Source organism: Melospiza melodia, chromosome 3 (genome assembly GCF_035770615.1).
Source record: "Melospiza melodia melodia isolate bMelMel2 chromosome 3, bMelMel2.pri, whole genome shotgun sequence".
In the NCBI taxonomy this organism is placed as follows: Eukaryota; Metazoa; Chordata; class Aves; order Passeriformes; family Passerellidae; genus Melospiza; species Melospiza melodia.
This window is the reverse complement of record NC_086196.1, coordinates 46292521-46306260: the sequence shown is the minus strand read 5'-3', so window position 1 is coordinate 46306260 and position 13740 is coordinate 46292521. Positions and strand designations below refer to the sequence as shown.

Genomic DNA, 13740 nt, shown 5'->3' with positions numbered 1-13740 from the left:
ATTATTTTCAAATGTGTTTAAGAGGTTTAGATGATGCTTTGTTTTTTTGCTACTGAATTAGTGCTGGAGCACACAAATGAATTACACACACTGCATCTCTTAATAGGTTCTTTTAGAGCTATTTCTAGAATTTGACTATAGTTTTCTTGTTTCATTCTTACATGAGATCTGTCTGTGCAAGTTCCAAGACCAGTTGTAGGTCCAGTGCCTCGAGATCAGTTACCAGTTACAGACATGTCACAGACTCATTGAAAAAAAGAATGCACTTTATATCTGACACGTGTTTCCTTGGAGTTACTTTGCGGCAGTGTTCTTTCCCTGTCACAGAAATTTTAAGAGGCTTGTTGATGTTTTTTGGTGTGTATGTTCAGGTATTTTTTCTGTAGTTCTTTTCCTTTTAAGAGCTAGATGTAGTTTAAAAAATTAATGCAATTAAATTGGCCCATTGTTGACCAATTATTGCCTAATTGACATCCTTATATACCCTAAGAAAAAGTGTGAGTGCCCATTCAAATAGTTGTTTGTCTACCATTTGCTATGTATATCAGAATCTGTCGTGTACACTGTGAAAAGTAATACTGACTTTTCATGGTCAGTGCTATATCGCTGATGTTTAACATCATTACTTCCATCCAGGGCACAATCTGCCAGGCATCCCAACTTTTTATGGTTGCAATGTTTTCCTAAGTAAAGTAAATTAAATTCTAAATTATTGATGGATATTCGTCACATGAAATGAAGACAAAGCTGTGTAATAAAATTCATAGGCTTTTTCCCCTTTTTTTTTCTGTGATATGATAGGCTCTGATTTCAAAACAAAAGAATAATATAAATATCATGTATGCTACCCAGCTAAAACCTTTTATCTATTAACAAGTAGTTGCCAGATAAGCTCTGTACCAAATAGTCTTCTGATGAATCATTACTGTCAATTCTGGAAAATTCTGGCCAAAAAAAGTTTAAAAATTTAGGTTGAATGTTAAAACTTATTTTACCAGTCTACAATAACATCTTTGTATTGAGTAGGAGGAATTCAGTCTCCGTACTGCTTGGAAATGTACTCGGTAAAAATTACCACTCTTAGCTAATCAGTTTTCTTGTTGACTTGATTGCGAATGTGCAAAGCTCAATCACTGCACAGGATCATTCTCTACACTTACACCAGAGAGGTGCAGAAGGTCATTGGCACTAAAACTTATGATGAATATAACAATAAGAGTGCTTAATTCAGAAATTATTAACACATTCAAAGTTTAAATAGATGTGTAATAAGAAAAAAAAAAAGAACCAAGTTGTTAAAAGAAAAATCTTTTCTCACATTCAAATTTTAAAAATGTAGCCACAGTCTTGAATAGGTGAAAAAGGTCACAATGTTATTAGAAAAAAGGTCACAATGTTATTAAATTAGATCCAAGGAAAAAAATCTGTAAAATCAAGTTGGTATAATACATTAAATTTCTGTATTCCTTTTTTTTTCTCTCCTTGCTCTCATTTTGTGCTCATTTTAGCCATTTTAAAAGCACTTATACAGTATTTCATTTTATACATTGGTATCAGCTGATTGCCTTTATGTTGATTTGTGTTAATGGTTGTTATGGCAACTACAAATGCATTAGTCTAACACTATATCATTGATAAGAAGTTACATATTTATTGTTCCAAACTTTCATATTTTTAAAGACAGTATTTCACAATTTTTTGGATGTAGAATGCTTAATAGGAAATTATTTCTCTTTTTGTGTCCTTTCAATCACAAATAATCAAACTCATAGTATTACATCACCTCAGATGATCTGAGGTTAACTCAGATGTTAATTAACATTAACTCAGATGTTAATGTGAATACTCCTATATTAAAAAATAATTTCTCATAACATTTACTTCAGCATTTGCTTGAAGGACACAGCCCTTTTTCACATCTACCAAATTAAACATTGGATAAAGTAGGATGTCAGCTTAAGAATTTGAAACAAATATGAAAAGTGGATCCCTCAAATGGTATTAGTGTTGGCCCTGCCACTGTCCTTTCCACAAAATATAATTAGAGTTGATATGGTTTTGTAATTTGTGTCACCAGCAATGTGTTACCTTTATCTTTCTGTTAGCACTTTTAGCATGTAGGTAATGCCTTAATATTTCTTCTCCTAGAGGCATAACTTGTAGGACCAGATTTCATCAAGCATTGGTTTATAATTGACCTTTCAATATCTGCTCATTATGACAAGGCAAGAGGCAGATAGTCTTGCATCTAAGCATTTAAAGAGTAGCAAAAGATACCTGCAAGATTTTTTTCAGAATGGATGTTCCGTTTCTTCTCTTCTTGAGAAGATTGAATTGAAACCACATATGTTCCTAAAACGAGAACTGTAATGCTGTAAAAGAAGTAAGGTACTTTCACTGTAGACACTGTCTTCTAAAATAATAGGCCTTGGCTTTGGACTTCTCACTAAATCTAACCAATAATAAAAGCCTCTCAACAGCAGCTTTTTTTTATATGCTATGTCCAGTCTGTAATTTTTTTAATCAATATAGATATTAGGAAAAACATGGAGAGTTCTTTGCACGGTTTCTCTCATTGCCAACAAATTTTGACAGGATGTGAGAAGAAAATGTAGAGAAGAAAACAATTCTGTTAGTCACTAAAAATTAGATTAGCCACTTAAATAATCCAGTTAAACACTGCTTTCAAATAGGATCATTTTGGAGTAGAGGAAAACCTAATCAATGTTTTCTAATAAACCTAAAATTCAAAGATTAAACCTTACCAATATTTTCGTTTCAGCTGGAGAGTAGTTAGTGCAATTATCTATTGCAAAAACTCTACATGTGGAACACACAAATCATATTCTTGCAAACCCCTTTATTTTTGAAAAAATGCATGTCTTAAATAGTTGTTATAGTAAGGCATATTTTTATAATCTATTTGGTAATTTATTAATTAGTGTTGCACACCTCCATTATTTTTTATTAGTAGTATTTTGTTATTTTGTTTTTATCACATTAATTATTTGGGCATTTTGTATATTTATGGTAGTAATGTCAGCTTTAGTTAGAAACAAGTTCCTTTTTATGGTAGCTGCTTCATAAACAGCATATGAAATATAATTCTTTTGACTTTTCTGTCATTCTCTTTGCCTCTATTTTCATTTCTGTGGTTTGTATTATTACTTTATTAAGTAAATTTGACAGAATTTGCAACAGGTGAAAAAATATGAGCTTTGTTTATTTGTGTGTGTCCATTTTTTTAGTGAATTCAGTCTTGTCATTTCTAGACTATTGCAATTTCTCTGATTCCTTGCCCTATTTGAAGTTACATGATTTCAGTTGGTATAACAGTAATTTTTATGGTGTTACTGAAGAATAATCTTGTCTGTAAGATAAAGCACAGTTTCTGAAATTGAACTGGTTTTTCATACTAATGCAGGATGTGAAGAACAGACGGAATCCCCGGCTCGTTCCATACGCTCTTTTGGATGATCGAACAAAGAAGTCCAACAAAGACAGTCTTCGTGAAGCAGTCCGCACCCTTCTAGGCTATGGTTACAATTTGGAAGCTCCTGATCAAGATCATGGTAATTAATTTCGGCTTTTTTTCTCAAAAAAAGGTTAGAATTTTCCACTCTGCTATTGAATTTTTTTGTCCAATGAAACATTTTGAACGGATGTTTCCAAGTATGGTGCTTTTCTCCATCTTCTCTTCTCTTAGATCTTAATTTCTTTCTTTCCTTTTTGTTTCCTTTCCTTGTCTTGTGGCCTCAAATGAATATTTACAAAATGTAACATTTTTACATTTTAAAGCAATTATTTTAAATTTAAACCAATCAACAAATTTTTTGGGAATAGTTTTATTTAATGCTATATTTGCTATTTCAACACAAAATAAGAAAAAATACTCTGTAAAATCAGTAGATATGAAGTTTATATTCCTAAAATTATAACTTTAAATAGTGAAGAATTCTACAGTTTATGTACAATATTGTATTTAAACACTTAAAGGTACAAGATGAAATTTTCTAAAATAAACGATTGCAAACCAAATTTCTGTGAATAGCAACCTGCAAGTCTATAATTAGATAGTTTGTTAGAGCCTTTAAGTTTCCTGGACTTCCTCAGGGCTTGGAAGTTGAGTTAGACTATAAGTAAATTTTAATTCACTTTATACAATGTTTTCTTTGAACTTGCATCATTGCCAGGTTGAATGTTTTATCGATACTGTACGCAGTATTTTCAATTTGAGACATCCTACAGAAGAGAAAAAAAATATCTGAAGTAATAACAACGAATTTTTATAGAAAGTACACAACATTTAACTCAATAACTGCAGCATATATAATGCTAAGAAAGTACAAGAAATCAGGAGACATAATGTGCAAACAAAATAAATAGATCTAACCCCTATCAACTCTATTTCAGAAGTTCACTTAAAGATAAGGAAATATGGAGTAATCAAAATTAAAATTAGCATCTTTATAATCTGGCAAATTTGGAAATTTTGAGAAATGTGTCTAAACCTTATTTTTTCCCCTTCATATCGTGATAGTGGTTGTTAAGTTTTGACTTATTTATGACCTTCAGTAAAGCATTTCTGCAAAAGACATAACTCATACCTAAAGTGTACACAGGGAACCTACCATTTGGAATTTCTTTTCCAAAGCACATGTATGCTCTGATCCTTTGAGATGCTGCCATTAAATCACCCTTAAATATGTGGCATTGCTGAGACCATGAATGTGTAGCAAGGCTGGATTGCTGAACGTGTAGAGCAATGTTCCTCAGTGGAAGGGACAGTGTTGGTGGCAAAATGCTGTGATCTCACTCTTAAATCTGCCAAGATGGGACCACTCTTTTTTTCCTTAGAATGCAGAGATTGTTGAGCTGGTTCTCTGATTGGAGTTAGTAACGAAATGTAAAGAACACTAGTGCAATCCTTGTGAATCTGAAAGATGTTATCAAGGTTGTTGCAAAATTCCCAGAGGAAAGGAATTGCAGAACAGTATCCCACAAACTGATCTTTCTCCACGAATAAGTCTTCTACAAAGACTGGAATTGTATTCCGCAAAAGATTTTTTTAGTCATTTTGGGGATTTAGATTTTGCAGTTTATGAGCTTGTCAAGTTATGGAGATGAATAAAACATGTCGCAAGGATCTTCGTTCATCAACCAAAATTCATACTGTTATTAAGGGATTTAGAGCCCTCTAGTGGTGTTCTGCATCTCCAGTCAATTTTTACTCAAACATTAATTCTGCGAAGTTCTTAAGTATTAGTTTTTGTGCTTTTTATTATTATTATCTACTGGTTTCCCACAGCAGCTGTATTTTTGGGACTGATTAGACTCCAGAAAGCATTTTCTTACTTAGAATCCAAAAAGAAAACAATTTATCCAGGTACCATGCTTTGTGGTGCTTCATCTGTATAGGTGAGGGTCTTGAAAAGTATTTTTAAGGCATTCATTTCATAGACTATCAAAGAGAAAACTTAACTAATAAAGAATTATGTGGCAGAGAGAGGTGTTGCTTAGAGGAAACTTAATGTACCTCACCTAACTAAGTCAGGCATGGTAGCATGAGAAGTGATGGTTAATTCTCAAGGGTGTGGTTTTATAGGCTATCCTAGTGATATTGGAAATGTGGACCTTGATGGGTATGAGAAAATAGAAGAGGAAGGGAGAAGTTCTTAGCATGGCCTAACAAACAGGTGCAAGTAGGTGCAGACAAGTTTGATCTTATAACAAACTCAGGGAGAAGTGGAATTGTGGTGATTAAACTGGAATGCTGACTTTTCAAATGTTGCACAGGCTTTATTTGATACATTAAAATTTGGGGGAAAAGATTCATGCATTTGGCCTTTTTTCCCCCTAATCTGAGAAAAAGAATAGGAGTGATCCTTGAGTCATATATTTGTAGCTGCATTCAGATTTCTATCTTCTCCTTTCTTTGTCTTTTTTTGTTTCTTGTGTTTTTGATTTTTTTTCCTAATTCCCAGAATGGGCAAGGACTCTTTCCCCACATGGTTGCTCTGCAGGCACAATCTTCTTCTCATGTCTGTGCTCAAAGGGATTCCTTTACCTTTTGCTTTTGCTTTTAATGTTTCTTGTCAGTAATTGAAAACAGTACTTTCTGCATTGGTTATTTTTTGTCCCTTTATACTTACTTTTATTTTTTAATTCTTACAGCAACAAGACTGGATGTGTGCAGTGGAATAATGGAAAAGTTCAGGATCTTCCGTACAGAAAAGACCTATGCAGTGAAGGCTGGGAAGTGGTACTTTGAGTTTGAGGCGGTTACTGCAGGAGACATGAGAGTTGGCTGGACCAGGCCTGGTTGTCTGCCAGATCAGGAACTTGGCTCGGATGAAGAAGCTTTTGTTTTTGATGGCTTTAAGGTTTGTATGTGTTTATCTGTAATAACATATTATTACAGTGGCTGCAAAAATTTTAGTTTTTGTGTCTTGTTCCACGTATCATTGCCTCAGTTGCTTTCTCTGCTTTCTTTGGTGTTTCATGACATTATTTCTCTGTCTTTGAGGGTCTAGGCAAAATAACTAGAATCAGAAAGATTAATTTGCAAGGTTTAGCATTTTTATAATGTTTTTTCACAAATTCACATGTTTCTACAGTATATATACGGAATTGATAACCAAAGTGGCTTAATCAAATTCAAAATACTGGCAGAGCTGTAATTAGCTATGACTAATTTCTTTAAAGTTTTACTCTGTTGTTTTCTCTATAAGACGTGCCATTTGGGAATAAATATGGTTAAGATTATTAGCACTAAGTGTTTTAGGCAAACTTTGATATAAAGTATTTGTAAAAATGTAGGAGTTCCAAAGAGTATACCTAGGTTTTCATAGAAATCCTTACAGCTTAAATGAAGTATGATAGAACCACTATCATTTGCTCAAATTTAACTTTGCACAAACAAAATGAGTGATTTAAATCTAGTAGTAAAAATATATAGGAAAACAAACCTTTATATTACTGACTGTCATCAGAATAGATTAAATGACTCATTGAAATTTTTAATTTCAGTATGGGGGCAAGTGCAGCAGCTGTCTGAACCATAATTGTTATTATGACTCATTGTCAAATTATTTCTTGTATCTGGTATTGGAATTAATTTTCCTTATTACTGTTAAAGTATGTAACAGAAATCAACAGAATTCCTGGATATTCTCAGCAAGATAAAGTTCTCAAGATGTATTTTATGTATGCTGTGGGAATTTATTTCTTTCCCATTCCTGCGCTGCATGAGAAGATTCCTTGAAAAGAGAACTGGAAAGTTATTTTTGTAAAGTGTTTTACATAAACCACTCGAGTACTCTATTTTTACTGGAATAGCTGTATAGTTGCCTTCTGAATCTTAGGGCTTGATGTTTAGGTCTCAGTCCATAAAGCTATTTTGTTGTGTTTGATTTTAATGGGTTCTTTCCTTGGTTGGAAAAAAAAAATTGACCTTCAAGATATCAAGAAATGTTCGTTGGTTTTGTACAACTTCTAGGATGGCTACAGAGCATAAACATCTACTTGTGATCAAATATTTGAATAGGAATTTTATCTGTTATTGGTTATTAATACTTTTTTTTCCTGTGCTTGGTTACAATAGTTCTTAACAGATGTTAATATATGATGTTAATATATTTGAACTCCACTCCAAGACCTCATTGTAAGCCTTTGCAGTCTTTGACTTAAAAGTCAGTCAGAGGAATCATGGCCTCAGCTGCTCTGGAATCTGTCAGAAGCCCAGTGCTTGTCTCATTCACAGACAGTTCTATTCTTTCCAAAATCTGATATGAGAGAAAGATTAATTTATTTTGCACAAAATATTTTAAGAATTATGCTTAAGGGAACAATACAGATTGTTTGCGAGTAATTAATTTTTTAGGCTGCTTGAGTAAATAAAGGAATTGCTTAAAAGGGGTTTGTAGAGTAGCTATTAAATATTGTAATTGATAGCATATTATTGTGATTAAAAGTCTTTCATGGAGCTTCTGCAGAAAACAAAAACCATACTCTTACATTTTACTAAAATGTTGAAATAGCAATTTTCCCTGTCAGCTTTCTTAGCAATATTTTATAATGCTGATGTGAGGGGTACTGTCAAGAAGTTAATTGTTGGCTTTTCATATTCAAAGTCAGCTTGGAGTACTCACAGACACAGTTTTGGAATGATATGCTGTGAAAGTGTTAATTTTAATGCCATCTTAATTGAGGTAGTTAATTATTAGTTCTACCCATGAAGATGAGAACACATACATTGTCACTATTTTCCTTTTAAATGCTTCTAATTATTTCAGGCGCAGCGGTGGCATCAAGGTAATGAGCATTTTGGCCGCTCTTGGTTGGCAGGAGATGTTGTTGGATGTATGGTTGACATGAATGAGCACACCATGATGTTCACCTTAAATGGTGAAATCCTGCTTGATGACTCAGGCTCAGAACTTGCGTTCAAGGACTTTGAGGTTGCTGACGGTAAGTACTGTAATACATCATGCCGTTAACTTGCTGTTGCCTGGTTTCTGCTCTGACTTCACTTCAATGTGTTTCCTTTGTGTTTCATCTCCCTGTTCTCATCCCTGACCCTGCTTCCCCTGACTTGTCCTTTTTTCTATGTGATTAGTATTAGCCTTTTGGAAAGAGAATGTGCTGGGTGTGACAACGAGGAAGAGGTTTTTCTGTAGTGATCTTTGTGGCTATCTTTTGTTGTGAGACCCTTTACCTGTTTTTCAGGGATGTGTCTGAAGAGACAGATTAATGAATTTAAATATTTCATCCTCACTGCAGTAGATCACCATATAATGTAATAGAATCATAGAAAGTATCATAGAATGGTTAGAGTTGGAAGGGACCTTTTAAGAGCACCTAGTCCACCCCCCTGCCATGGGGGCAAGGACATCAGATTTTATCTAGTACTGAAGTACTGAAATAATACCAAGTGTCTGTCCAATTAGTGAGAAACTGGTAGCGAGTTTAAGCCATCTTAAAGTTTTGTTTTAGCACTGGGAGGATAAATGACATCTGATCCAGTCAGCTGATACAAAACTATCCTCCAAAATATTCTGCTTAATTATAAAGCAGCAGATTGAGCTTTGTGCTTATTGTAGGAGTCTTGGTGCAGTTTTCAGCATCCACAAGCAGGTGCTAGGTTACTGTCAAAACATAACTTAAGAGATTGCTAAAGGTGGCAAAGATTGTGAGGGTCTGTCAGGTGGCAGATTGATTCTGTAACAAAGAAGTATCTTTGTTTATAAATTTAATTATATACCTGTGTGCAGATAAAAACAGAAAAGGAGTAAGAAATTGTAAGTTAACTGCCTAAAATTTCTGAACTGTGGTAATGTCAAAAAAAATTAAGCTTTAAGCTTTCATTACTTGTAGGTACATATATTCTGGCATAAATATTATACATCTATTAAACAATACAGGTGCAGCTGAGAGATAAAGTTGAATTTTTTGAACAACCAGAGCTCCAGATGCTACCGTTGGTTACTCATCCCTACCCTATTCCCATGGGAAATATGAATTTCATACTTCTTAATTAGGCAATTCACTCTTTGTATTTTAACCACTTTATTTTCATCTGGATTTCAGAGTATTTTACTTTCAGGAGTACTTTGGGAGATTTTTTTCCTTCCTTTGCCATACATTGGGAATCAGAAATATTTGTATTTTATTTAAAATTACATAATTGCCATTAATTTTCTGGACTGGTGTCTGTTACTTTACTGCCTTTGGATTTCCTTAGATGCTGGGGTAGCATGATGAGGGAAAGGGATATGAGAACTGGCTCATAGTGTTAGTGTTGTATGCAAAAAATCATCTCGGTGCCATTAAATTTTAGTGGCTTTCCAGTTACTAGTTTGCGTACTCCCATTGAGGAAGAGTTTCTGAAAGAAACTCAAATTCCATGAAATTGTGAGGGTAGGCTGCATTTATTCCAAGCTGATGAAATCACAGTGGTGTACTTTTTGTGGTGCTTGTTTCTAGCTGCTTGATCTAGGAAACAGATCTCTCTGCTAAAGAAGTTCCTGGCTTGACACAGAGCCTGAAGGCTTTGATAACCATGTCACAGGCTTTATGTCAAAAGTCTTAGGTTTTCCACAATATCCTTGTAACTCGCATTAAGTTCCTTTAGTATTGCTTTTGTAGGAAAGAGCTTTGCCTTTGAAATAAGATGTCCTAGTTAATTTTCAAGGGAATGTGCTGACTGATCTGATATCTAATAACTCCAAAGCTATATTTGAAATTATTATGGCTGTTTAATACACAAATATTGGAGGCAAAAGGAGAGGGGAAGAGAAAACAACTGAATTGTGTCTTGAGTGTGTATGTGCAAACACACATATGCAATACCCAAAAGAAATTTATGGAGTTTTAAATTTTTTTTTTCTTTTTGGAAGGCTGGCTTTAGTTTGATTTTGTTACTGCCTCTTGCTTAACAGCACTGAGACCTTTCTGCAGGTTACTTCAGTGAGTGAATCATGTGCATGTTTTATTGCTGCAAAAAGGGACCTTTCTCTTTAGAAAACAGTTAGAATTTCTGATGCAGCCATACAGTAAATCAGTCCTGTAGATTTAATTTACTTAGGAACAATGAAAAGGGGATTTGATGATCTGCCAGCTTAGTAATACAGCTTGTGCTGCACGTTAAGTGGTACTACCAACAAGAAGAGCTCTTCGGGATTATGGAAGATGAATTTATTTAAGAGATATCACCTCAGTAGTGAAGTTGATAAACATAAGGGTGCCTTATTATGCATTTGTAGCAGATAAATTTGACTGTAGATATGAACAGGTACACTCGTACAACCCAAATCTTATTTTGTCAAGTCGTGATTTCTGAGAGCAGGAACTGTTTGTAGTGTTTGACAGATTGAATCAGGAGGTTCATATTGTATTCTTGAAAGTAGGGAACATTATGGAAAGTGTTGCTCTCCTGTGCTTTTGCTATATGTTAGAGACAGTGCTAGAGGGTTACTTTTCTTGGGGTAGTGTTTAAGTCTTCTTACTTGTTTTACTGTTTCATACAGTGAAATAAAATTTTCTCCATAGCCTAGTAATGTATCTGGAGATAAGGAGCCAGGTTAGGGGTAAATAATCTTTTTATGTAGCCTCCAGCTTGCAAGGGTTGCATGGTATCTGTGAATAATAATATTTAAAATGGCTGGATATCCATTCAAAGATGGCTATTGAAATTCATTATTATTCTGTAGAAAGATATGTAGCTGTCTTAACAGCACACCCCTTATGAGATGCTCTGTCTTTAGCATGTATAGAAGAGCCCTAAAACACCTAAATAACAACTAAATAATTGAAAAAATAATGCAGAATTTCACCAGAGATGGAAGTAAGGTCAGGACTGGGACTGGTGTTTACATTCCATTTATAGAGAGCCACAGTTACAATTGTGTTCAGGAATCAGCTACATGTACAGTTCCTTCTGTTATCAGTGAGAACTGTATTGGTGAGAGGGACTGTCATCTTGATTTCACATTGCCTCCCTTGGCAACTTTCATGGGACACACTACATTGAGTAAAAACATCAATGACAGCTTTACCTGTGTAGGAGTTTTCCCCATGTTTCTTTGTTTACTTTCAGGGAATCTTGCAAATGCTAATTTACATTTTATTACATTTTATTTGTGTGTGTGTTTAAGATACTTGCTTCATATCTAACCTGTGTGGAAGGTGTGGAGGTTTTTTGAAACCACAGGTAGGCAGAAGAATTACTGTTTTTTGGGTGATGAAATGAGAATTGTAAGGTTATTGAAAACAATTTTTATTTTGGCTTTGCTTAGCAACTTATGCAACAGCTTGTGGATTCCTTTAACTCAACCTAGTAATTGTCCCTATTAGAGCTGCTAGGCTTTATCATGGCACATATCTCTATATGTAAATGTGATTTTCCTATTTATGTGTTGTAATACACATAATACAATTATGTTCTGTTTAGTGCTAGAAAATATTTGCATTATTGTCCATCTCTAGATTTGCACTAGCAGAATTGACATTTATCATGTTATCTATTATTGCTATGTTGTCTGAGGAGTTGATGCCTTGTCATTTAAGAGCCAAGTTGTGAAGATAAAAATCTGGACTTCAAATTATGGCTAATAGTGTTATGTCATTAAATTTATCATGTCTAATGTAAATACACATGACAACCAGTCTTGTGTACATGTAGTAAAAGCTTCCAAAAATGGTACTGAAGGCTGATAATGTGTCTGATGGACAGTAGTTCCTGTAGATGGTGCTCTGGAGTTTGCCATGTCTCTGAAGAACAAACAGCAAGAATAGACTTATGTTTATATGGGCAGCCTAAAGAAAAGTGAGGAACTACTTGATATTTTGTCCTTATATTTCAATATGTGTTATGTTCATGTGAATCAAAATCACTGAACAGAACTTCATGTTTCTTTTTGATAGAAAAGAAAACATTTTGTTAATAACCAGGTGAAATGAATCTGCATAGTAGTTTATAGCTGTGGAAATTGAAAAGCAGGATGAAAAGAAATAGAAGAAATAAAAGATTGTCTTAGGTTTTTAGACTGTGAAGCTGAAATCAAGACAAAGAAAAATTAAAATGTGCCTGCAGAGCAGATGTATGGGAAAAGTGCCCTTGCCCATTCTGGGGAATCAGGGAAAAAAATTGTAAAAACAAGTTACAAATATGTTCCCTGTGCTAGTGAAACACAAGATGAATACAAACGTAAAACTGATTCAAAAGGTAAGACAGAAAAAATAATCCCAAACCAAAATACCTTAAATTTCATGAAGCTATGGTGTCATATTGTCAGTTCTCATATTCCAGAACCAGAGTTTTCTGAATTTTAAAAATATATTAATTTTATCTTTAAAAGAAATCTATGACATACACTTTGTGCATATTTGTAGGTTTTTTCCACTATTAGAGCTGCATGGACAAGCACTGTATTACTTTTGAAGTAAGAGTCTCTCAAAATACAATGAATAATGACATTTTAGGAGGAATACCTAAAGTAGTGAGACTTAAAGTAAAATTGGCAATACTATGCCAGCTCAGTAGAGAGATTAATGAAGAGCTGTAGGTTGAGTGTTGCCTAAAAATGTCCATGACTATTAGAGGGCTTTTATTTTCAGAATTATACTTAAGATACATTACTTGGTGACATACAAGATGTGATGTGCTGTTGATGATTGCTTTCCTTTATAATGTTTGCTCTTAGGGTTTTTGGTTTTTTTTTTCCCACAAATGGTTTCTAATTCAGTTACAGAAGAGAGCAGTTCACTGATATTCATTCTGAATAACCCACATGTTCTTTCCTCTTGTTTTAAGGATTTCTACCTGTGTGCAGCCTGGGCCCATCTCAAGTGGGAAGAATGAACTTTGGAAAAGATGTCAGCACTCTAAAATATTTCACTATATGTGGCTTACAGGAAGGGTATGAACCCTTTGCTGTTAATACAAACAGAGACATCACCATATGGCTGAGTAAAAGGCTTCCTCAGTTTCTACCAGTGCCACAGAACCATGAACATATTGAGGTTTGTGATACTAGTGAAATGTTTCTAGACACTTGAATATGTTTGAGTTATGTCTCTACTTTTGTAGTTCCAAACAAGATTTTAATGTGATATGTTGACCCATTTCTGGATGAATCTTACACCTGTTACAAATTCCTTACATTCAGTAGGGTTGCAGAGAATGTAATTGTTTGATTGGCAGTTTTTCTTTCTACAAAACCTGTGACCTGGGTTAATGTG

General features: G+C 34.2%; 1 protein-coding gene across 10 annotated transcripts in view; it reads left to right on the top strand.

Annotated features, from left to right (window-relative positions):
- RYR2 (ryanodine receptor 2) overlaps positions 1 to 13740 on the top strand; it is a 381629-nt gene that overhangs the window by 232166 nt on the left and 135723 nt on the right. For all 10 annotated transcript variants that reach the window (XM_063151586.1, XM_063151578.1, XM_063151584.1 and 7 more), the window contains 4 exons: positions 3425 to 3572; positions 6175 to 6383; positions 8295 to 8469; positions 13313 to 13521. In XM_063151586.1, the coding sequence (XP_063007656.1) occupies positions 3425 to 3572; positions 6175 to 6383; positions 8295 to 8469; positions 13313 to 13521 (741 nt within the window). The remainder of the gene's footprint in view (positions 1 to 3424; positions 3573 to 6174; positions 6384 to 8294; positions 8470 to 13312; positions 13522 to 13740) is intronic.